Below are 22,139 nucleotides of genomic sequence, written 5' to 3' on the forward strand. Positions count from 1 at the left end.
CAAAGACTGGAAACCATTTCCAGGGCACAAGCCTGACTTCACCGTGGTTTTTTATTCCTTTCTCACACAGGAATTAATCTTCCCCCGAATTATGCACACAGGATGCTCCAACAACACAGAAACACAATGCCATAAATTCCCTGATCTGCTCTGGAGTTAATAAATCACCCAAAGAAATGTAAAATATTCTGGTGGGTTCCACCACCTTGGTTTAATTTGTTTTCCTTGCTCTGGACTGGAGGGAGCCCCAAGGGAAACACCAGGAGCTCCTTGAGCTGGAGGCTGCTCGTGGAGGGAATTCTCTTCCTCCTCTCCCAACACAAATCCTGAGGAGAGAAAGGAGCAGGGAGCAGGAAGAAAGCAGCTGGGAGAGGCTGTTTGCAGTTTTCTGCAGAGCTGTTCCATTGAAAGCAAAGCTGTGCAAAAGGGAAAACTTCCCCCACTGAGCACTGCCATAAAAATGAGGAGGAGGAGGGTGGCAGGAGAAAAGCAGATTATAACCATGGACCTGGGAAGGGTGGAACAGAGAGAGTGCAGGGAAAGGGAAAGGGGAAGGGGAAAAGGGGAAGGGAAAGGGGACAGGGAAAGGGAAAGGGGAAAGGGAAAGGGGAAAGGGGAAAATGGGAAAGGGAAACTGGGAAAAGAGAAAAGGGAACAGGGAATGGGGAAAAGGGGAAAGGGAAAAAGGAACAGGGAAAGGGAAAAGGGAATGGGGAAAGGGAAACTGGGAAAAGGGAAAAGGGAAAAGAGGAAAGGGGAAAGGGGAAGGGGAAAAGGGGAAAGGGGAAAGGGGAAAGGGAAAAGGGAAAACTGAACAGGGAAAAGAGAAAAGGGGAAAGGGAAAAAGGAAAAAGGGCAAAGGGGAAGAACCATCAGTGCTGGGAAGCCACAGCAGGACACAGCAGCTCCCAGGACAGGCTGATCCCTGTTCCCAGGCTGGCAGGGCCCAGGTGCTGTGCCAGAGGTGTTGTCACCCCTGTGCCACCCTGTGCCACCCCTGTGCCCCCACACCCAGACTGAGCCCCAGATTTCAGGAGAAACTCTTCACATCTTGGGACAACAACAGAAACTTCTCAGCTCAGGGGAGGCTTTTGCTCAGCTGTAGCCAGGTGTAAGCCAGGGGAGGAAAACCAACAGAAAAATCGAATTTCAACCAATTTTGTCTCTGATCCCACTCCACCCCTGCCATGGCAGGGACACCTCCCATTGTCCCAGGTGCTCCCAGCTCAATGTCCAGCCTGGCCCTGGGCACTGCCAGGGATCAGGGGCAGCCCCAACTGCTCTGGGCACCTGTGCCAGGGCTGTCACTGCTGCTGCTCAGGGCACAGCACCCCCAGGTCCCCCTGGTGTCACCTGCAGGTGCTTCACCCCTTGGGTCTGAGCACAAACACCTGAGGGCAGGAAAAACCCGAGAAAAACTTCAGAGAAAAACTGCAGGGAAATTTCTTTGGAGCAAATGGACCAAGCCCTTGATTTGGGAGTGTCACAGGAGTGAGAGAAATGGCAGTGTTAACGAGCAGCCAATTGTGTCTAAGCTGAATTAGAGAGGAATGTGCTGATAAATTCTCCTGGAGCCCAGGCTCATCCCTGAGCTGAGGGATCTCTCACTGTTGTGCTCAGGCAGATTTTTCACTTCGTGCTGACAAAAATCTCCCACTAATCACCCAAGCCAGGCCACAAAGCTCCTGGATTGCAGCGTTAATTCCATGTTCCAGCTGAATCCCAGATGAGCCAGGCACAGCACAGCTCCGAGGGGCTCTGAGCTGTCCAGGTGACAAAGAGAAGGAACCTCAGCTCTGAGCAGAGTCACAGCAATTCCCACTTGCCCCAGAGCTCTGCTCCCACCTCTGGCTTCTCCCCAGAGCCCCTCGTGCCCTGGGCTCAGCCTCAGCCCTTTGGCCAGGATGTGAGTCCCTGCTCCTCCCAGGCAGCCCCACCTGGGCTGCTCAGGGGAACTGACCCTTCTCTCAATTCCTGCACTTTCCAGAGATGGCTCTGCTCAGTGAAGCAGATGAGCAGAGATTCTGGCCATTTCTTTATTTTAAACCCCGAGCTGGGGCACAGGGGAGGGATCACTCCTGTTTCAGAGACAGGCTGGCTCATTGCTGGGGATATCAGCAGCTGGCAGCAGAAATGGCAAGGCTGGGCTGGAGAGGTAAGCCACAGTGAACTGGGCTGAAGCAGAGCCAAAATCCTGCTTGTTCCACAGGAAAAGTGGTTAAACTGTGGTCACTGTGCAATTCCAAACAGCATTTGCACAGTGACCTCTACATTTCCCCTGCTGGAAACCAAAAATTTCATTGTTTTGCTGCTTTCATGCAGAATAAATAACTCCCAGTGATTTTCTATTGGTGAGCAAGTAACCCAAGGACTTCTCTTCTTCTGCTACCAAAGCTGCCAAATAATTCTGTGTCAACAGCTCCAGCTCACTTGAGCCTCAGGGTTGTGCCAAAAGTGCCTTTTTTGTGTGCCTGTGCCAGCACAGCCCTTCTGGGGACAAGGAAGGAGAGATGACCTGAAAACTCTGGAGGGGAAATTCAAGGTGTTGGAGTGGAGTTTCAGGAAGATGCTGTTTGAGGAGGTTCAACGACCTCCTGCTGCACAAGACTTCAAACTTAGAAATGAAGAGACTTCAACCCCCCAGAACGTGTCATTCTGAAATGCTCAACAGCTTTTAATTCATTTTGAACCTAGAGGCAGAGAAAAAAATAGGCAAAAAATACATCACAGCCTTAATCTAGGGGGAGAAAGAAAAAAAATCATTATTTTTATAGCACATAATCAGACACAAATCTATTCCACTGGAGGAAGGGGTAGGAATGTGCATTTCCTATTTCCTTTTCAACAGGCTGATGCCCAGGGGCCATCAGTGTGGCCACCACCCTGAATCTGCACAAGTCACTCCTAAACCAAAAGGAGGGATTTAAAACCCAACAAAAAGAGAGGAAAGCCTTGCAAAAGGAAGGGAGTTAGACAGTTCCAGGTTCATGTTTCAACATAACTCAGATCTGAACACGGGGGAGGGAACACACTTGTGTTTTACAATAGAAATAGCAGTTGGGGAAGGGACTACACATGGACACAGCTACTGCAGGGCTCCAGCATGCAGAGGAAACTCACAACCACCCATCCCATCCCACCCTTCCCTCCCACCTCCAAAAACATTCCTCTGCTGGTTAAATTTCTCTCTCAATTGTTTGAAATATTTCTCTCATGGCCTGGTAACATTCTTAAGTCTTTTATACAGCAAGTTTTCTATTTAATCACATTTCAACCGACAAGAGACAGCTCTGGGGGAGGAACAACCCAGGCTGAGGAGAATCTTGCCAATTTTTTAAACTTTTATTAGTCTCAGTTTGGTTTTATTCGTGGAGACATCTACTGAAAATGTCCAAAACTCAGAAATAAAAACCCCAAAAGCAGAACCCTGTTTGGAGGTCTCACAACCACAGAAAGGACCCGTAGCAGAGGCAGCAGAGAGGAGGGGACCTCCAATCCTCAAGGCAGAACAAACCAAAGTAAAAAAGGAATTCAATTGCTTTATTCTATCTCCACTCTTTCACTAGGACAGTTTAATACCCATGGAGTCTCTTAAGATGCTAATCTACCATCTGCCAGCCCACAAATCCTTCCCACTTATTCCCTTAAAGATCCAGCCAGAGCGTTGCTTAACAGCCTCTCCCCAGAACAACAACCACCTTAAAGGGGCTTAACAATAATACCAAACCCAGGAATATTGTCTCTCTCCATCCAGCAATCCCAGGGAATTAAGGGGAAGAGGTTGCAGTGCAGCATTCCAGGTTGCTCACTGGCCCAGGCAGGGTCTGGGTGCCCCCTGCTCTGCTCCCCCTGCACCTGAACCTTCCCAGCTGTGCCACGGCCCCAGCACTGCCTCCTCCTCCTCCTCCTCCTCTCCCTCCGAGCTGACTGAGCTCCTCCAAAGAGAGGGGAAGGCTTTCCAGGAATCTTTGCCTGCTCCACGGCAGCTCTGCAGCCCCAGGGGGTTCCCAAACGTCCAGGTGGGAGCTGCCCCCAGGCAGGGCTGGGTCTGCCTTTAGTGCTCCTTCCATCCTCAGGGAGCTGAGTCCAGTCCAGGCAGGGGTGGCACTCCTCTTCCCCAGGAGCACCCACAGCCTCAGGCTTGGCTTAAGGAAAGGATGTCACGACAATCAGAGATGTTTGAGGAACTTCTTCTTTAATAGGATAAAAGAAAAACATACAAACACCTCCCAAGCTTCTGTCATGGAATGATTCTCACACTGTAAGGAGCACAACTCAAAAAAAAATAAAATTAAAAAATGAAGAGACAAAGGAAAGAGAAAGAAGTGCTGAGGGAGAAGTGCTGCCAGGGAGCCTCTGGCTCGTGGGGAGCTAACACAAGCAGCAACAGAACACCTGCCAAACCAGGGTGGCACACTGGAACTCAAAGCCATGCTGGTCCTGAACTAGAAAGCAACTGTGATGGCAAAGATGGGGAAGGAAGAGGAGAGGAATGACCCAAACCTGGCCATTTCTTCCCTAAGCCCCTCCCTGGGGACGTGGCAGCAATGCCAACATCCATCCCAGAGAGCCAATGGCAGAAACATCCCAGAGGTGAACAGGGCTTCCCCACCTTCCCCAGCTTACAAAGATAGTGTTTCTTTACAAAAGAAGAACCCAGAACATTCCAGGACATCTGCTCTTGCTCTCCCTCTCCCCGCTGTAACACCAGTCACAATTCATTTGGGGGTGAGGGGGGAGGATTTCATTTATTTTCTGTTTTAAAGCCATAATCTAGAAAAATGTTTTGTGGAAACTTTCATTTTCCTATTTTTGCTTGCTTTTTTTTTAATAATGCTCATTCATAGAAAACTTCACAAAGGTGACGTCTATGTACAGAAAACACGATTCCAAAGGCTGCTTCAGTAGTCAATGTAATAGCACCTTGAAAGACAAAAGTTTGACAGATTTGAAAAAGTCATTTTGTTAAATTTTAACCCTTTCCTCATAAAAAAGAACCAGTCACAAAGCTCCATCTGTAGAAACTCTTCCAAAGTCTCCGTGTGAAAAGCTGAAGGGTTTCCAAGCTCCCCAGCTCTTGGTCAGCAACTCCTGGCAAGGTCGAGGTAGCAGCCAGACAGGGATTTCCTGCAGTCCAAACCAAGAGGAGATGAAAGAAATTCACAGCAGGCTATTGCACAGGGCTGGTCTTCCATTCCACAGTTTCCTATTTATTTTTCCACTGACTCAAAAAGGGTTAATTGAATATTTTGGATGAATCCTGGTTAAAACATGTTGCTCTGAGTCCCAGGCTGGTACTGTGTCTGCAAGAGGCTCTCCATGAAGGCCAGGTAATCCGGGCTTTGTCCATACTCCTCGGGGTTCCTGGGATTCCCCAGCCGGGGACGCTTGGCTGCTCTCCCTTCATCTCCCGAGAACACTTCTTCCTGAGGGGCCCCAGTGCTGAGGGACTGCAGAGACACACAACAACCATCAGGGCACAGCAGGAGCACAGGCAGAGACCCACAGCCCCCTGGGCTGGGAACACCCTGGGCGTTCTCCAGCCCCTTCACCTGGGGCAAGGAAATGGCTTTGGAGGGTCTGAAAGCACCCAGCAGGGCTGGAACCAAAAAAAGCTGTGAAATAAATCCCTCATCTTTTCTAGGCTCAGAAACTCCACTGTAGGCACTTAAAGGCAGCCTGATCCTGTAGATTAAGAGATTTAAAGGTGAGAGCCACCCTCTAAATCTGCAGTTTGGTGAGAAAAGGGGGTTTGGTCCCACAGTGATGGTCTGTTCTCCAGAAAGCCCTGAGCTGCAGCCCAGCTCACCTCACCCTTGGACAGGATGACTCCACATAACTGAATTCATATGGTGCAAAATGATCTGAACAGAATCTTTTAACCAGAGAAAATCAAACTCTGAGCTGAACACATGCAAGGGGAAATCATTTCTGTGCCTCTCAAGCATCCATGGCCAGGATTTCTTCCACTCTGTGTATTTTGGGAATGACAAGCAGTTTTACAGCCACAGAAAGTGGAGGCTGCATTCACCTCATGTCTAAAAAATACATGAAGAAAATGTGAAGGGGTTTGCAAGCTGCAGCTGGTTTATTGTTTGCTATTTTGGTACCCACCAGGCGAGACTTGACTCTCTTGGGAAGCTCTTCCTCCAAGGTATAAATATCCCCACGCTTCACCATTAGCTGAGAGCCATCTTCAAACTCCACCTGCAGGGAGGCAGAGCAGGAACTCAGGGCCAGCACTTGCACAGCCATTCCCAGCCTGTGCCACAGCTGGGCCCCCCAGGGGCAGCTCCCAGGGGTGTCTCCAGGGCAGGGCTGCTGTGGAATGAGCACTCCCAGGCTCTGAGCCCAAAAGTGCTGCTCTCAGAGCTATTCAGGCACCTCTGTCTTATCCAAGTGGGTTCATTCAGTGCTCCATGGATCCCAAAATATCTGCACTCCAGCTGGCCCAGCACCTCACATTTCTACTGATTTTTGATTCATATCCTGAAAAAAGCAGCTTTTCACTTATAATAAAAGCAGCCCTCTATTCAGGCCAATATGGTAATAAGAATTTCTTTCATCTTAAACAAAGCATTTTTACAGGTCACAAGGAAACAACTCCAGCTACTAAAGTATATTTGTATTTCAACCAGCAGAAATAGTCAGCCAGGTACAAAAAACTCCTCCCATGAAACCCTTTTGCTAAGCACTGATTATATCATGAATTATGCATCAGATGTTCCAGGGATGTTTATTCATGGAAACGTGCACAGCAAAATGTTAAAACTATTAAAAGTTTTTAAGGGATTCTTATTTCCTTTGCCCAAGACTTTAATACACTTTTCTGCATAAAGCAGAAGCACACAGAGCACAGTTTAATAGGGGTGTCAAGTTCAGGCTGGACAAACTCAGAGGGAATAAATCATCTGCTCCCAAACCCTCCTCCTGCTCTGCCCAGCTCCAGCAGCCCATCCCTGGTGCAGGCTCAGCTCTCCCAGCTCAGAGCACACCCCGGGGATGCCTCTGCCACTCACCTGGTAAATCTGACTGATCTGGGCTGCAATGAACTTGGCCTTGTAGATGATCCCGTCCGTCCACTGCAGCTGCACCAGCTCCCCCTCCGGAGGGGGCCCCATCTGGATGCAGTCCCTGCTCTGAGGACAGAGAGAGAGGGGTCAGAGACACAACTCCACCAGAGCTCAGGAGCCAGGTGTGCTAAAATCACACGCTATGGAGCAATAGGCTACATTTCTGCACTCGTGATTCATTGTGGGCATCTCAAACAAAACCAGCCTGAGAGAGCAGCAATCGACTCTGGCAGCTCCTTCTGCTGCCAGCACCCAGTTCATGGACACTTCTCATTACAAACCCCACAGCATCACATCTCCTGTATCTCAAAAACAAGCAGGGCAACTCAGTGAATCAGTGGCACAATCAGGAAGGCAATGCATGAGCTGACAAATCAGCCTCTTCTAGACATTCCCTCTATTAAGTGAATTCCCTGTTTTGAACCAGAAGTGCTTACGAACAATCTGCTTCCCCCATGAATCACACTTGTCAGTTGAAAAATAAGATTATTCAACCACAAAACAAATAGGATGAAATTTAGAACAAACACTGCTTTCTGTGAAGTCATCTGCATTCAGCAAGATCACATCTTTGTAAAGCAACCAAAAAATAAATGAGATAATGTCAGAAACAAGATCTGTCATGAAGAGCGGGATGAGATTTTCTAGGCAAGCAACAACTTAAAAATTAAAATGAAGAAGTGAAGTTTTGCTCTGCTGTTCCAGCCCAAGGCACAGCTCAGAGTCTGTAGTGCCTGTGACACAGCAGTGTCCCAGAGCTGCCTTACAATGATGCTCTCGGGGTAAACGTTGTCGCTGTAGGAGCCGTCGTCGAAGTTGACCTCGTAGAAGGTCTGGGTGCTGGTGCCGATGACCCTGCAGCGGTAGTAGAGCCCGTTCCTGTTCTTGGTGATCACTGTCTGCCCCAGGGCCACCTCCCTGCGGAATGGGACCTGCAGGGACACAGGAACAGCTGCCAGCCACAGCTGCAAAGGCTGCGTCCAGAATTCCATGGAATCCCGGGGTGGTTTGGGTGGGAAGGACCTTAAATCCCACCCAGTGCCACCCCTGCCGTGGCAGGGACACTTCCCACTGTGCCAGGCTGCTCCAAGCCCCTTCCAGCCTGGCTTTGGGCACTGCCAGGGATGCAGGGGCAGCCACAGCTGCTCTGGGCACCTGTGCCACTGTTCTGCCCTCTTCACAGCCAGGAATTCCTTCCCAACATCCCATCCAAACCAGCCCTCTTGCAGATTAAAGCCATCCCCAACAATATCTTCCTGGACAACCCTTCTGCATTAAAAGCACAAAACGTTTTGAGCCAACACAGGCGGGAATAAACTATTTTTAAAAACCCCAGAAACCAAACAAGACCCCAAATCCCCCAATGCAACCCCCAGGCCAGCCCAAAACCTACGTTCTGGTTTGCTGCTTTGTGCTTGAAGCAGGTGATGGACACCACGTAGGGCCAGTCGTCGGGCTCCATGGGCACGCCGGCCGCGTGCGCGCACGTCACGTGGAAGGACGTGGAGCAGTGCTCGTAGGAGCACTGCACACAGGCCCCAGACACCTTCCTCATCCTCTTCCTGCAGTACACACACCTCTGCAAGGGAGCACAGCTGCAGTCACGCCCAGCTCTGCAGGGCAGCACACCCAGAGCTCAGGTCTCTCCAGGAGCAGAGCCTGGAGCCTGCAGAGACCCCACAGCCCCCGCAGCCCGTGGCTGCAGTGCCACAGCCAAAGGGATGTTCTGTGTCAGGACTGTCTGTGTGCACCCACTCAGCATCTCTCCAAGGCAAGAAGCTCCAGCAGACATTGTCATTCCCTGCCTCACCACTGCTGTGGCCATGCCAGCACCTCCTGTCACTCAGCCCTGCAGAGCCACACTGGGCACAGGCAGACTGGGCTCCAGTTTGGACTGGGCAAACACCCTCCAGTGGCACCAGGGCACTGCTGCACCCTCACCCTGCCCCCATAAACAATACACCTACACTTCATTAACTCCAACAGCAGCTGGAGGCTCACAGGTGCACTGCTGGAAAATAACATTTCCATTTTCCTGAAGGAACAGAACACAGTAACTGGGTGGCAATTTGCTCGATTGTATTTAATGGGACATTGTATTGATCAGATCTCATGGAATATAAAATCATATAATGGAACAAAAATACTGTGTGTTTATTTTAGATGCATAAGCATATCAACCATAAATATTTTATTGGCATCCCTGTCAGATGAGCCACTGTAGATAATTCAGTCAGTTTTGTAAACAAAAGAAATAAAAGCATTGTACAAAAAAACCCCAGAATTATCGGGGAAAAGGTCTGAAATCTCGGAGACATTTTCACACTCATTTTCTGCAAAGCAGATCCAGTTATGAGGTAAATCGATGTAAGACGTGGGACTGCTTTAAAAAGAAATTGCATTTTCTCAAAGCTAAAAATCCTGAGCCTGATGGCACTGACAGTGAGCGGGAGCTGTAGTGGGAACAAGACAAATTTCCTCACTCCCTATAACAGCACCAAGTCTTGTTTCCAGCCCCTCAGAAATACAGAAAAGGAGATTTTGGGAATCCCAGTCTAAAGAATGATTCTTGCATAATGTTCCCAGGGATCCATTTGGAAACACCACTCACTTTTCAACATTTCCAGGAATCTGTCACTGATCAGCAAACCCCAGAAAGGACCTTAAAAAGCTCATCCCAGTCATCCAGCCCCATCCAGCCTGGCCTTGGACACTTCCAGGGGTGGGGCAGCTTCTTTACCTTATCTGAGGCTGGCACAAGGCAAATCAGGGCAAAATTAACACCAAACACAGGAGACAAATGTGCCTTTCATGATTAAAACAAAAAAAAGGTGTCCCTGACCAAGGCAGGGGGTGGAACTTCAAAACCTTCAAGGTCCCATCCAACCCAAACCATTCTGGGATTCTGGGATTCCTTCCCCAGGAACACTTCTCTTCCTTGAAAGCAAAAGATGCCCAAACAACAGGAGATCTGTTCTTCCTTATTCCTGGGCAACTCCCTCTCCCTGCCTGGGCTCTGCCCCACATTTCTGTGAAATAAGTCCCATGAATTAACTGAAGGCAGTTTGTTTACACCAAAGATTAACGTGGCCTTTTTACACAAACCAACAAAAGCCAGGAAATTCAAAGCCAGAGCCTGAGTGCTGCCAGAACGTGGGTTTAGCCTTTAATAAGCTGAGCCTTTATCACTCTGCAAGCCATGTTCCAGAGGCTGATAAGCACCAGGGAAGTGCACAGCAGGACTGAGGGGAGCCAGTGGCACTGATGCCATTATTAACCTGTCAGTATCCCCCTGTCCCAGCAGCAGGGACAGCTGCTGACACACAGGAGATGGGGAGCATTAACCCTCCCAGGGCAGGACTCTGCCAAGCCAGGATTAGCACACACCCAGTGCCAGCCTGTGCCCACACAAACTCCCTGTGCCAGGCACAAGAGCTGCAGCAAAGGGATGTTCAGAGCAAATATGATCAAAAGATAAATGTGAGTGACAGGGAGCCTGATGTGTGAGGAGTGATGGAGGAAGTGACAGCTCTTGGCTGTGAGGGTGGTGAAACTCTGGCACAGGGTGCCCAGAGCAGCTGTGGCTGCTCCATCCCTGGCAGTGTCCCAGGCCAGGCTGGACACTGGGGCTTGGAGCAGCCTGGACAGTGCAAGGGGTCCCTGCCCAGGGCAGGGGTGGCTCTGGGTGGGATTTAAGGCCCCTTCCAGTCTGGGATCATATGAAAATGCAGATCTGGAAGTGTGGGAGATGGGATGGACAGAAACACCAGTGCCAAGTGCTGTGGGAAAGCTGCACAAGGAGATTTAAAAGCATTTTCTGTGGGGGGGAAAAGAGTCCAAAGCACAGGAGAGAAATCTTTGGAATAAATGCACACCAGAGTCAGGTCACTGCTGAGAGTAAGAAATGGGCTGTCTGCTGCATGATGAACACTGCAATTCATTTACTCCACTGAGGAATGACAGCTAATTATTCCAAATTTCCACGTCATAAATAATTTACGTGCACAGGCCTGGAATGTGCCATCAATCTGGGAGCAGGAAACTGCAGTTCTGAAAATGGTGCCATACCCACAAATGGACTGAATGGGACTGAAAAGTCTGTGCTGGCACAGGGAGACCTGGTCCATGCCTAGAGAACAGGTTATACCTTTCACTGAACCACTGCCACTCCTGGCACCTCAGTCCTCATCAAAGGAACTTCAAACAATAAAAACATATTAAAAATCAAATTATAACCATGGATAACCCCTACCCCCTCTCTCCTCCACTACCCTCATCTATTTACATCACCTATCCTCACCCTTCACATCATTCCTTCTCTCCTTTTCCATCTTTTCCAGCCTCAAAGGTCATCTTCCCAATTTTATCAAGTACTGCACCAAGTCCATCATTGCCAAAGTCAGGAGCTCCAATGCCATCACCTTTTAGTCTCCCTCAGTTTATCTTCCTAACTGCAGCTGCTCCCCTCCAAAGCACAGACAGCCCCCACATGCTCCAGGAATTACCTGCAAATTCTCATGAAGAATCCTAAACCCCCCCCCCATGGCTCATGAGTCTCTGCACACAATCTTATCCAATTTACACTCTGTACCTCACACCCCACACCACTGCACCACTGCCTCTGTGTTCTGCCATCCAAATTCATTGGTTAATCCTTACCTAATTGAAAACTCTAAAACTTTCCAAGTGAAGGGCTTAAAGCCAGGCTTTGACATTTGAGCTACAAGCCAGGCTCTGGCTAACAGCAGCATAAGCAATTTGTGCCTGTAAATTCCAACACTGGCCTGTGTAAGTCAAGGCACTTTGTGTAAAAATTCTCCAGGTTCCCTGAGAAAGGAAGAAAACACGAGGTGCAAATGGAATGCAACAGAAGAAATCAAACAAAATTTCTTTCCAGAGCTCCAGAAGCATTTGGACAATGCTCTCAGGGTGGAATTGTTGGGGTGTATGTGAGGGCCAGGAGCTGGACTGATGGCCTTTGGGGACACTCCCAGCTCAGGATATTCTGGGATTTTATGAAACTTTGCAGTTTTAATTGAGGAATGAAGGAGAAATGCAGTGGGTCCGTGCAGAGGCTCTGGCAGGCACAGGCTCTGCTCTGGAGCAGAGCAAAGCAGCAGAGTCAGCCACACACAGACACTGCCCTGGCTCTGCAGCACTGCCAGGCAGCCAGGGAAGGGTTAAAGAATTAAGTCATGTTTCCTTGTGAGGCTCCATTAAGCAATACAAGTGAGTGTTGTGTAAAAGGATTTTAAGTTCAGCGTTACAAGTGCTGGTAATGAAGAGGATGCACGTTGGAAGTGTCAGCTGATCCATAAAGAGCCACGGCTGCAAGATTTATCACCCTGGCACTGCGCTGCCCCATCACTCCTGCTGAATAATGAATGCTTTTTACATTCACATTTGTGTACAAAACCCATTTGCACAACAGAGAAATAACTCTGGAAGCAGGGATAGGTTCCTCCTAATCTCTCACCCGGGCTGGCTGCACTAAGTAGCAGCTCTGTTAACGAATCCATCAGCACTAACCCATCTATCACTGCTCCAGCACCTTCCCCATCCCACACTGTGTCACCCAGCTGACTTCTGTACCAAAAAAAGCAGCAAAAGCACAATTTATTTTGCAATAACACACTATAGTGATGGAGCATTAACTAACATTAAGATAAATTGCTCTGAGCTAATGAATCGTCCATTACTAATCCCTCGGATGAGGCCACACAGCTAAATAACAACCTGGAGCTGGGCTTGTATTAAAATCCTTGCAGTCTTGCCTTGCAGCCAGGGTCACAGAAATGTTTATTCATTTCTACAAGAGATTTCTTGATAGAAAGAGAGAAATGTTGTAAGGAAAGGTGAATTAGAGATGAACAATTCAGCTTCTCTCTAGTCACCACTGCACTCCTGCTGTGCAGTACTTGGAGTAAACAGAGCTTTCAGGCACTTTACACCTGACTGCAGGTGGGAAGGAGTGCCAGGCTCTGCCCAGGGTACAGCACACTCCCAGAGAGTAAAGGCAATCTGGAAATCAGAGCTGGTTGTGTGTCAAAGCACTGTCAGGGCTCAGCAGACACAATCGAGGCAGCTTTTGATTGGAATGAGAGCGAGATCACCTCCAATCTCAGCTGCTTCACGAACCCACACAATGATTTCCTGTCTTGTTACAGCTCCCAACCCCTGTCCCCAGGAGAGCACCCACCAGTTTCCACCTCTGCTCGGGGATGGCGCTGATGTCCACAGGGTGACGCTCTATGACATTGAGGAAACGCGCCTCGGGGACAGCGATAGCACAGATTATGTGGACCCACCTGGGGAGCAAAGTGAAGACACAAATCAGGGCCTGCCACCATCAGAGTGAAATGCTCAGGAGGGCAGTTAACATTTCCCTGCCTCCCTCAGCATTGGGCACATTTCCAGGGGTTGGCAGCCTTGGCAATGCTCCCAATCGACTGCTAATCAGGGTGGCACAAAGTAAATATCTCTGGAACAACAGAGATCAACCTTCCCCTACACCTGATACTGCACAATGCTAAACATCCTCTGAGAAGACTTTTCTCTGAGAAACAACCACATTGAGCAGGAGTTCAGAAGCTTTGCTGTCGAGCAGCCTAGTGCAGTGTAGGGCAGCACAGTCACTTGGGCTCATCCTGCCTAGTCAGTGAGGAGCAGTTCCCTCCAGAACCCCAAAACTTGCTGCTACACTGAGCATTAAGACCAAATTCACAAGACAAGGAGATCAGGTGCAGCATGGAAGGAAAACACCCTCAGAAGCAGCACTCACCGGCCATCAGTGGTCATCTGGAGAGCTCCTCCCCTGAGATTGCACAGGCAACATTCCTGCGGGAACACAACTCCTTCAGAACGGGCCCAGAAGCTCTGCCAGGCTCTTCATCCTCCCCAGAAAGTGACCACCACCCCCCTGGGATGTCAAAGGCCATGTGAACCCTGCCCCTGTGTGTGTGGGGCAGCAGTGCCAGGTGCTGTGCCAGTCCCTGGGATGTCAAAGGCCATGTGAACCCTGCCCCTGTGTGTGTGCCAGCAGTGCCAGGTGCTGTGCCAGTCCCTGGGATGTCAAAGGCCATGTGAACCCTGCCCCTGTGTGTGTGGGGCAGCAGTGCCAGGTGCTGTGCCAGTCCCTGGGATGTCAAAGGCCATGTGAACCCTGCCCCTGTGTGTGTGCCAGCAGTGCCAGGTGCTGTGCCAGTCCCTGGGATGTCAAAGGCCATGTGAACCCTGCCCCTGTGTGTGGCAGCAGTGCCAGGTGCTGTGCCAGTCCCTGGGATGTCAAAGGCCATGTGAACCCTGCCCCTGTGTGTGTGGCAGCAGTGCCAGGTGCTGTGCCAGTCCTTACCGCTGCCCAGGCTCCGGCCGAGCACCGCGAGCACGCCCAGCCCTCGTTGACCAGCTCGGGGCGGATCCCGTAGCAGCCTGCAGCAGACAGAGGCACAGCTCTCAGAGCAGCCCTTCCACAGCACCTCCCAGTCTCACTCTCTCTTTTCAGTTCAGAAACAACCCTGAGAGCGTCTGAGGAACTGTATTCCACAGGCTCTGACCAAACCAGAACTGGGACCAGCAGGTCTGAAAACAAACAAACCAAACCCCCCCCAGGGATCCCTCACATTTAGTTTTCACTTTTCTAAGGATACAATAGCAAGACTTTGTTTCTTTAGGCAGGAACTGCTCCAAGGTGATGCCACCACTGCTGGAGTGCACTCACACACCAAAACAGGGAAGGGCACTGAATTTGGCAAGGTTGAAGCAGTTACTTTTGCTGAGTGGTGAGGAAGGACAAGTCCAATAATACTGCAAGGAAATTAAATACCTGCATTCCACCTGGTTAGCAGTATTTAAGTTATGGTTCTAGGAAGTGTTAAAACCATCTCATTTTACAGAGCATCAGTTACTCTAACGTGCAAACACCAAATCCTCCCACAACACCTCACTAGTAAAGTGGTATTATGCCCATTATAAAGACAGGGAAATAAGAACAAAAGAAGTCCTTAAAATTCTATAAAAGGCACTGAGGTTTGTCACTGAAAACAATGGGGAAAAGACACAAATACAGTTTTGGAAAAGTAGATCTGTGTGATTCCTGCAAGCTTGTAAAGTGAGTGGAAAATTGAAGATAAGCATCTCAACTAACACACAGCTCATTCCACCCAGCCTCTGTCCCTCCTAACAAGATCTCATCCAACCTTCACCTATCCTAACAAACTGAACAGAAAATTTCAGCTGGGAACAACAATCTCAAATTACTGAATTAAAAGAAGACATTCAGAAAGCACTGGGATTGCCACCACAGCCTGATTTATAAATATCATCCACTTAACCAGACAAACAGCGTGTCAAAAAAAGTCAATACTATGGATCTGCAGCTGCTCTCCACATCTGAGGACTCTTTTCATCATATGGCAAAATCAGGGCAGCAAATTCCACCCAGGCCTAGAACAGGGACAGGGGTGTTCAGTCCAAAACTGAGCTGAGGGAGAGCCAGGCCCTGAGCACAGCCTCAAGCTGCACCAGGGGAGGTTTAGATTGAAAATTAGGAAAAATATCTCCATGGAAAGGGTTGGAACGGACTGCCCAGGGCAGAGGTGGAATCACCATCTCTGGAAGTGTTAAAAACATCCATGGATGTGGCACCTGGGGACACGGCTACTGGTGGGCAGGGTGGTGGTGCTGGGCTGACATTTGGACTTGATGGCCTTAAGGGTGTTTTCCAACCTCAGTGATTCTGTGAGGGCAGAACAGTCCCATTTACTGAGCCCCAGGCTGTCCCATAAGGATAATCCAAGCAAAATATGCTCTTTTTATGGATTTTGTCAATGCCTCAAAACCCAGAAACTTCCCAGACCTTCCCCTCTCTGTAGGGCCTGGCTGCTGGAACCCAGCACAGCTTGAGAGGGCACTTCCCAAGAACACACAGGCTGCCAGCTGCTTTTACAGTCAGCCAAAATACACCTCAGCACTGCAATCCTGCAATAAAAGCAAATGGATTCTCTGCAGCAAAGTCAAAGGGATGTCACAGAGCACAAGGAAACAACCAGGCACTGGAGCCTCCATCAGATTTAACACCTGTCCTGTCCTACCCTCAAGGGGAGAGTACAGCCAAAATATAAAGCTGAGTTTCTCTAAAACAAGATGGATCTCAGGTCTGAGCCTGCAGATTAACATCATCTTGCCCACAGCCCTCTGTCCTAAAATAGAATTTGGCCACAGAAACCATTCTATAGATGGACTATTGCAGGCCTAAGGATGGACAAGATGCAGGAGCCCTGAATTGTGAAGGCAGGATGAAATCTTCCTCCCCACACCCACTCTGCATCCCCTGGCCTGATTAGCCAGAAATGACCATCATCAGGGATTCAGCACAGAAACAAAAGCTGCCTTCCAGCTCCCCAGCCCTGCTGAGCTGCACAGGGACCTGCAGACTCTAAAACTGGAACAACAAAAGTAATTCCAGCTGATGCAAGTCAAATAAGATTCCCCATCTGTCAAGATCAAACAGCTGAAGAGTAATTCGTCACAAATGTTAACTGGATGCTCCACAATCTCCACTGAAGGTACACTCCACCAGGATTAATCAGATCTTCTTTTAGACATAACTATCAGGGAAGCAAACAGACATATGTTCCCTTTTGTAATCAAGTGCCATTACTACAAACACTATCAGAGACACTAATAAAATATATCTCAAACTACTCCATAATCTCTGCTGCATGCAGGAACAATACAGCCTCCCCCAGCAGAACAATATTGGAACAAAATATGTGAGAGAAAAGAGTGCAATAAAGCCTTTGAGTTCTGCTTTATTACAAAAAAATGAAAGGTATCAAAAGAAAGAATCTTTTCTCTGAGACAGAGAAGAATCAGCCAACAAAATAAACAGTAAAAAGAATATTGGTGTGTATTTTTTAGATCAGTGACTGCCAAGATGGACTTGAATACACAGATGTGCTTTGAGAGAAAGGTTCCCTGCCCATGGCAGGGGATGGGAACTGGATGAGCTTTAAGGTTCCAACCCAAACCTTTCTGGGATTCCTGATATCCTTGTACCAAGAAAGATAAAAATGGGAGCGACAGTATAGAAACCTGCCAAGAAGGAACTCAATCACAGCAGCACAAACTCCTGAGTTTCTGGGGACCCAAAGGCTCTGGGGAAGGTGAAACACTCACTAGCATGAACCTGCAGGCAGCACTTGGCACAGGATATCAAGGGACTGGTTCCATCCTCTCCGATGTAGGAGTTTGAAGGAAGGGGCTCGGTGTTTTCTCCACTTGAGGTAAAGCACATCTCTGGGATCAGGGGCTTGGTCTTCTGCCCACACTTGGAAAGGTGCACGAACGAGGAGGGCTCCCCCGTGGAGCCTGGGGCAGCTTCCTTCTCCACCTGGGAGGACTGCAGAGAAAACCCCATCACTGGAACCTCCTCTTCCTGGCATGGTGCTCCCTTTCCACCCAGAGCACTCCCCTTGCAGAAAGGTCACCCAGCACCTGACACCAAACAGCCTAAAATCCTGATTCCCCCCTCACTTCTCCCCCTCTTCCTCAGGCATCAGCTGGGATCTGTACTTTGTTGTGGAAGCTCAAAGAAGCATTAGAATAATGAGCAGCTTTTCCTGGTTTTCTTCTGCAAAAATCTGAATTCCTAAACTGCAGCTGAAAACACCAAGGAAAAATAAAAAGGAAAATATTACTAAAAGCAAGGCCTTCCCTCCCTCTCTCCCACCCCCTTGGCATCCTTCCCCACTTTTCCTGCAAGAAGTTCTCCTGAAGGACATTTCAAGGTTTCTGGTAGCTGACAGGGTTAATAGCAATGGATAAAACCAGCTCAGCTGCACCCAGTTCTCCTCACAACAGCCAGCAATCAGAACAGATATTTTATTTTCAGTCAGTATAATAAATCAAGAGATTTTATTGAAGGGGGAGGTGGGTTCTGCTTTCCTCAGGAAAAGCTTCCAACACAGCTACAAGTATCTAAGGCACGAATTCCTGGTGGGCACACAAAGCCAGATTTGGCTTTATGTGAGAACAAATCAATGCACAACTGCACAAATAACTAATTCATCTGATGAATTTTGCCTTTCTGCTTATAACATGTCCCAAAGCATATTGGTAGGTTCCAAAAAAAGGTGATGGATGTGCTTACTCAGTAAATTTTTATTTTGTGGCTTGTTTGCATAAATTCAGCAGCTCGGGCCCGTATGGAAACAGGAGCCTGGTGTGACTTTTCTCTGCATGGAACAGTGTTTGCAAAGCTCTTTCAGTGTGATTTCAAAATGAACACTGAGCAAGCCAGAGAAGCCAGGAAAGATAACAAAAAAGGCTCCAGCCACTGCCAAATCCAAGCACATTTCTTTGGTGTGCAAATTTGTGTGGGTTTGTCTGTAGCAGAAATGTCTGCATCCCAACTCAGCCATCTGAGCTGTGTCAGAGGTTTGGAGGAGACATCAGGGGAAATCTCTTCATGGCAGGTGCAGTCAGGCAATGGCACAGACTGTCCAGAGAACTGGGGTCACCATCCCAAAACACCCAGGGATACAAAACCCACGGATACAGAGGGGGAACACAGCAGAGGGGGACTGACAGCTGGATTTGGTCCTGGAGGTCTTTTCCAACCTTAATGATTCCCTGGCTCTGTGATGAGGAATTACCTGGTTATAGGGGTAGAAGAGGGTGCAGACAGCACAGTATGGCTCACTCAGGGCAGCAGCTGCATTGAACTTCCTTTCAGCTGGGAAATTAAGTGCTTTGTTCTTCCACTGGAAGGAAAGTAAAGATTTCAAAGCCTCTGCATCACTCATATCTTCCTCTCCAGAAAATGGAAACATTTCTAGAATGAAAAGGAAAAACAAAATCCCAAAACAATGAGCAGTTGGAAAGCAATAAGTAAAGACAAAAGAGCTTATGGTTAGAAGAGGCAAAAGGAGCAAGGGTGAGTTAAACAGCTCAGGTCTCAACAACACAAGAAGTGCAATAAACAAAACCACTCAACTCCTCCATGGTCTCCCATGTGCCTGTGCCCCAAACACTTCCTTAAATGGACAGGATACCCCTGTGGGGACAGGATACACAAGGCAGGGGCAGCAGTGACCTGAAGGAACTGGCCACGAGGAAGGAGAGAATGGAGATTTAGTGCCTTTGTAACTCCCTCCCCTCTCCAGCTGTGAAACCTCCACCATCCCTTTCATGAAGATTTAATTTGAACTTTGCTAAGTTCAAACCACATGATGCCAGCACAAGGAAATGCCCCTTTCCTGTCTCCAGCAGGGAGCTGTGTGCTCTGGGGATGCAGCTGGAGCTGCTGGGCCAGGCCAGCTCCCAGCTCCCAGCCCCAGGCTGGCCCAGCCCTCCCGAGGTGCATCCCAGAGCTGCCCTGCACACACCGACCCTGCTTCAGGGCTCTGGTACAGCCCCTCCCACAGCACTGCACCTCCCACTGCCCTCCCCACCATCCAGAGCTCTGCCAGAGCTCTGCCAGCGACTGCTCCTGCTAATTAGTGTGCTAATTCTTTATTTTATAAACCTTCCCAAGGTCCTTGGCATTTCACGATTAAACCACTGCCGAATCCATCTGCGGCAGTCTGGGGGTCCGAGTTCCTTACCCCTCCTTGTGAAGGAGTTTTGAGTCACTGTAAGTGTTAAAGACATTTTCCACACAAGGCTGAGTGTAAATCACTCCCTGCATCACCAATCTGCAAAGTTTCCAAAAGAACAGGGAACTCAAAAACATCTTGGAAGAACATTATCCCCAGAGCTCAGCCCATTAAACCAAATTGTTCACTGCTTCACTGTTAATTACTGGAAATAAGCAGTTTATGTTCTGCTCTACAAGTCTGAGTCTCCTCCCCAGTTCTCCCTCCCTTTGAAGATTTTCTGACTCTTGGGTTACCTGAAAGGATAAAAGGAATTTGGAGTAAAATGTTAATGGCTGAGTGTACATCTCAGATTTTAAATGCTGCCCATAACATATTTGTCAGACAATGTGGAAATTTTATTGTGTTTGATGAATCCCTTTTTTGTGTGTGTGGCTCGGTCACATTTCATACGGGGGTTACCCTCTAAAAAGTGTTTCTTTATAAGACATGAATCAAACCCCACAGTCCTCCAAATTTCAGTCGAGGCACATCAGGTGACAGCAGGATTTATGACACCAGTGAAATCAGTGAAACCTGCAGCCTAATCCAGAGTGACAGAGGGAGAGAAGAAAGGGAATGGCTGTCTGTGCTATCACCTTGGCTCCTCCCAGCATGGATCCAGGAGGACACAAGGCATTAAGGATGGCTCCCACATTGCCAACAACTTGTCTGGGCTGAATCTCTGTGTAACATGTGCATTCCCTTAATTTACATGTTCACTGTTCCTCCTGCAGCCTGCAGCTCATCCTGCACAGCATTCCTGAAAAAGCCTGGGGTGCAGAGAGCTGCCTCTATTCCCTGGTGGGGAGGGAAGGATCTGTTTGATCAGATTTTGCCCAGCAGAGCTGTAAATCAGTTCCCAAGAAATGCCAGCTTCCACGAGAGCTGCTCCTGCTCCACCAGCCAAGTCCCCAGACAGCATCCAGCAAGTCAAAGCAGTCAGAAGAATCTGCCTCATGAGGATCCTCCAGCTCTGAGCTGGTTCCAAGGTCTCACACCAAAACAAGATAACAAGTCTCAGCTGTCTCTGCACTCTTCACTCCATGGTACACAAGTGGAAGGCATCAAAAGCATCCTCCTTGGTGAGGAAGGAGCTCTGGGAGCTCAGGAGAAGCCTTTCCTGCAGGAGGCTGCTCTAAAGTCAATGGATGCACTCCTGAAGGAGGGTGAGTGGGAAAGATGATGTCCTTTGGAATGAGGAGCTGTGAGCAGGGACTGCCAGCTACACCCACGTGCCTGACCCAAAAGCTCCTTACTGGGGCATTGTCCACATTCTGAGTAAGGTGGAAAAGGCCTCAGAGTGGGAAACGACACCACAAAACAGTGTGAGAGGTAAGAATCTTTTCTTTCCCCTTGGTTCAGACTGTTGGAGACTGGAATGTGGGGAAAGAAGAATCAGTGACGTACAGTTAAACACCAAAAAACATTTTAATTCTCATTTTTGCCACTGCCAAGCAAAGTTGGACCCCAACAATGATGTGAATTAGGAGACAAGCAAAAAGTCAGAACTGACTTTCCTCACACACATGAGAGCAGATCTGACCTCCACAGCCTCCAAGGACCAGCTCTCATCCCACTGCAATATCCAAGACAGAGCTTTGCCTTTAAGATATTATTTTCTGCAAATTCTTTTTTTTCCCTTTGCCCAAAATGCTGCCTCATTCTGCAGCCAGCAAAATATTTTTCTTGAGTGAAAGAAGGGTGGGAGGTGAGAAGTGACAGCTCCCACAGAGGAGTTTTGTTTCCAGCTGGGTGATCAGAACGGGAACACGCTGCATTTCCTACCAGCTACGTGTAACACACAGAGTTTCAGGCCACCCAGTTTTGTCACAGGCTGCTGCAATTCCCTGGCTCAGGCAGGACAGCCCAGGACCCAGGAGCTGCTCACTCACCCTCGTCACTCGAGGTCTCCTGTTTGACCACGGACAGCGGCGAGCGCGTCGGGGGCTTGCCCAGCGGGTGCCGGCGGCTCTTCTTGATCTCCATCTTCACCTTGGAGAAGGCAGAAGCAGCCTGGAAGGAAGCACAACAAGCTGGATGGGCGCCCCAAAGGAGGGAACAGGACAAGAGAGTCAGAGCCCCTGGCAAAGAGAGTTCTTGGATTTACACAGAAAACTTTTCTCTGCCTTTTGGCTGAACCACTGAAGCCTTCCGAGCCAGCTCCTGGAGCAGATAAAAGCCAACACCGACTCTTAAGAAGTTGGGTAAACTACAGAGTTTTCTTCAGATCAGGACAGCCTCAGAACATCTGCAAGCTGCCAATTCCATCAGCTCGTGAAAAGTCTGCTCAGCCACATACACAGCTGGGAACTCCACGGAAATTGTGACTCACAGAGTCCCAGACTGGTTTGGCTTGGCAGGGACCCAAAGGACCATCCAGTTCCAACCCTGCCATGGGGCTGCACACCTCTAGACCAGGTGATGCTTG

General features: G+C 48.9%; 1 protein-coding gene across 2 annotated transcripts in view; it reads right to left on the bottom strand.

The window, feature by feature from the left end:
* Positions 1-4,176: 4,176 nt before the first annotated feature.
* Positions 4,177-22,139, bottom strand: part of KDM4B (lysine demethylase 4B) — a 71,119-nt gene continuing 53,156 nt past the window's right edge. For both annotated transcript variants that reach the window (XM_050985986.1, XM_050985987.1), the window contains 11 exons: positions 21,604-21,724; positions 18,728-18,906; positions 17,250-17,472; positions 14,425-14,501; positions 13,855-13,910; positions 13,273-13,381; positions 8,467-8,652; positions 7,841-8,005; positions 7,020-7,139; positions 6,115-6,207; positions 4,177-5,450 (listed from right to left, as the gene is read on the bottom strand). In XM_050985986.1, the coding sequence (XP_050841943.1) occupies positions 5,265-5,450; positions 6,115-6,207; positions 7,020-7,139; positions 7,841-8,005; positions 8,467-8,652; positions 13,273-13,381; positions 13,855-13,910; positions 14,425-14,501; positions 17,250-17,472; positions 18,728-18,906; positions 21,604-21,724 (1,515 nt within the window). In that variant the 3' untranslated portion in view covers positions 4,177-5,264. The remainder of the gene's footprint in view (positions 5,451-6,114; positions 6,208-7,019; positions 7,140-7,840; positions 8,006-8,466; positions 8,653-13,272; positions 13,382-13,854; positions 13,911-14,424; positions 14,502-17,249; positions 17,473-18,727; positions 18,907-21,603; positions 21,725-22,139) is intronic.

The sequence above is a fragment of the Serinus canaria genome, chromosome 28, assembly GCF_022539315.1.
Source record: "Serinus canaria isolate serCan28SL12 chromosome 28, serCan2020, whole genome shotgun sequence".
Classification (NCBI taxonomy): Eukaryota; Metazoa; Chordata; class Aves; order Passeriformes; family Fringillidae; genus Serinus; species Serinus canaria.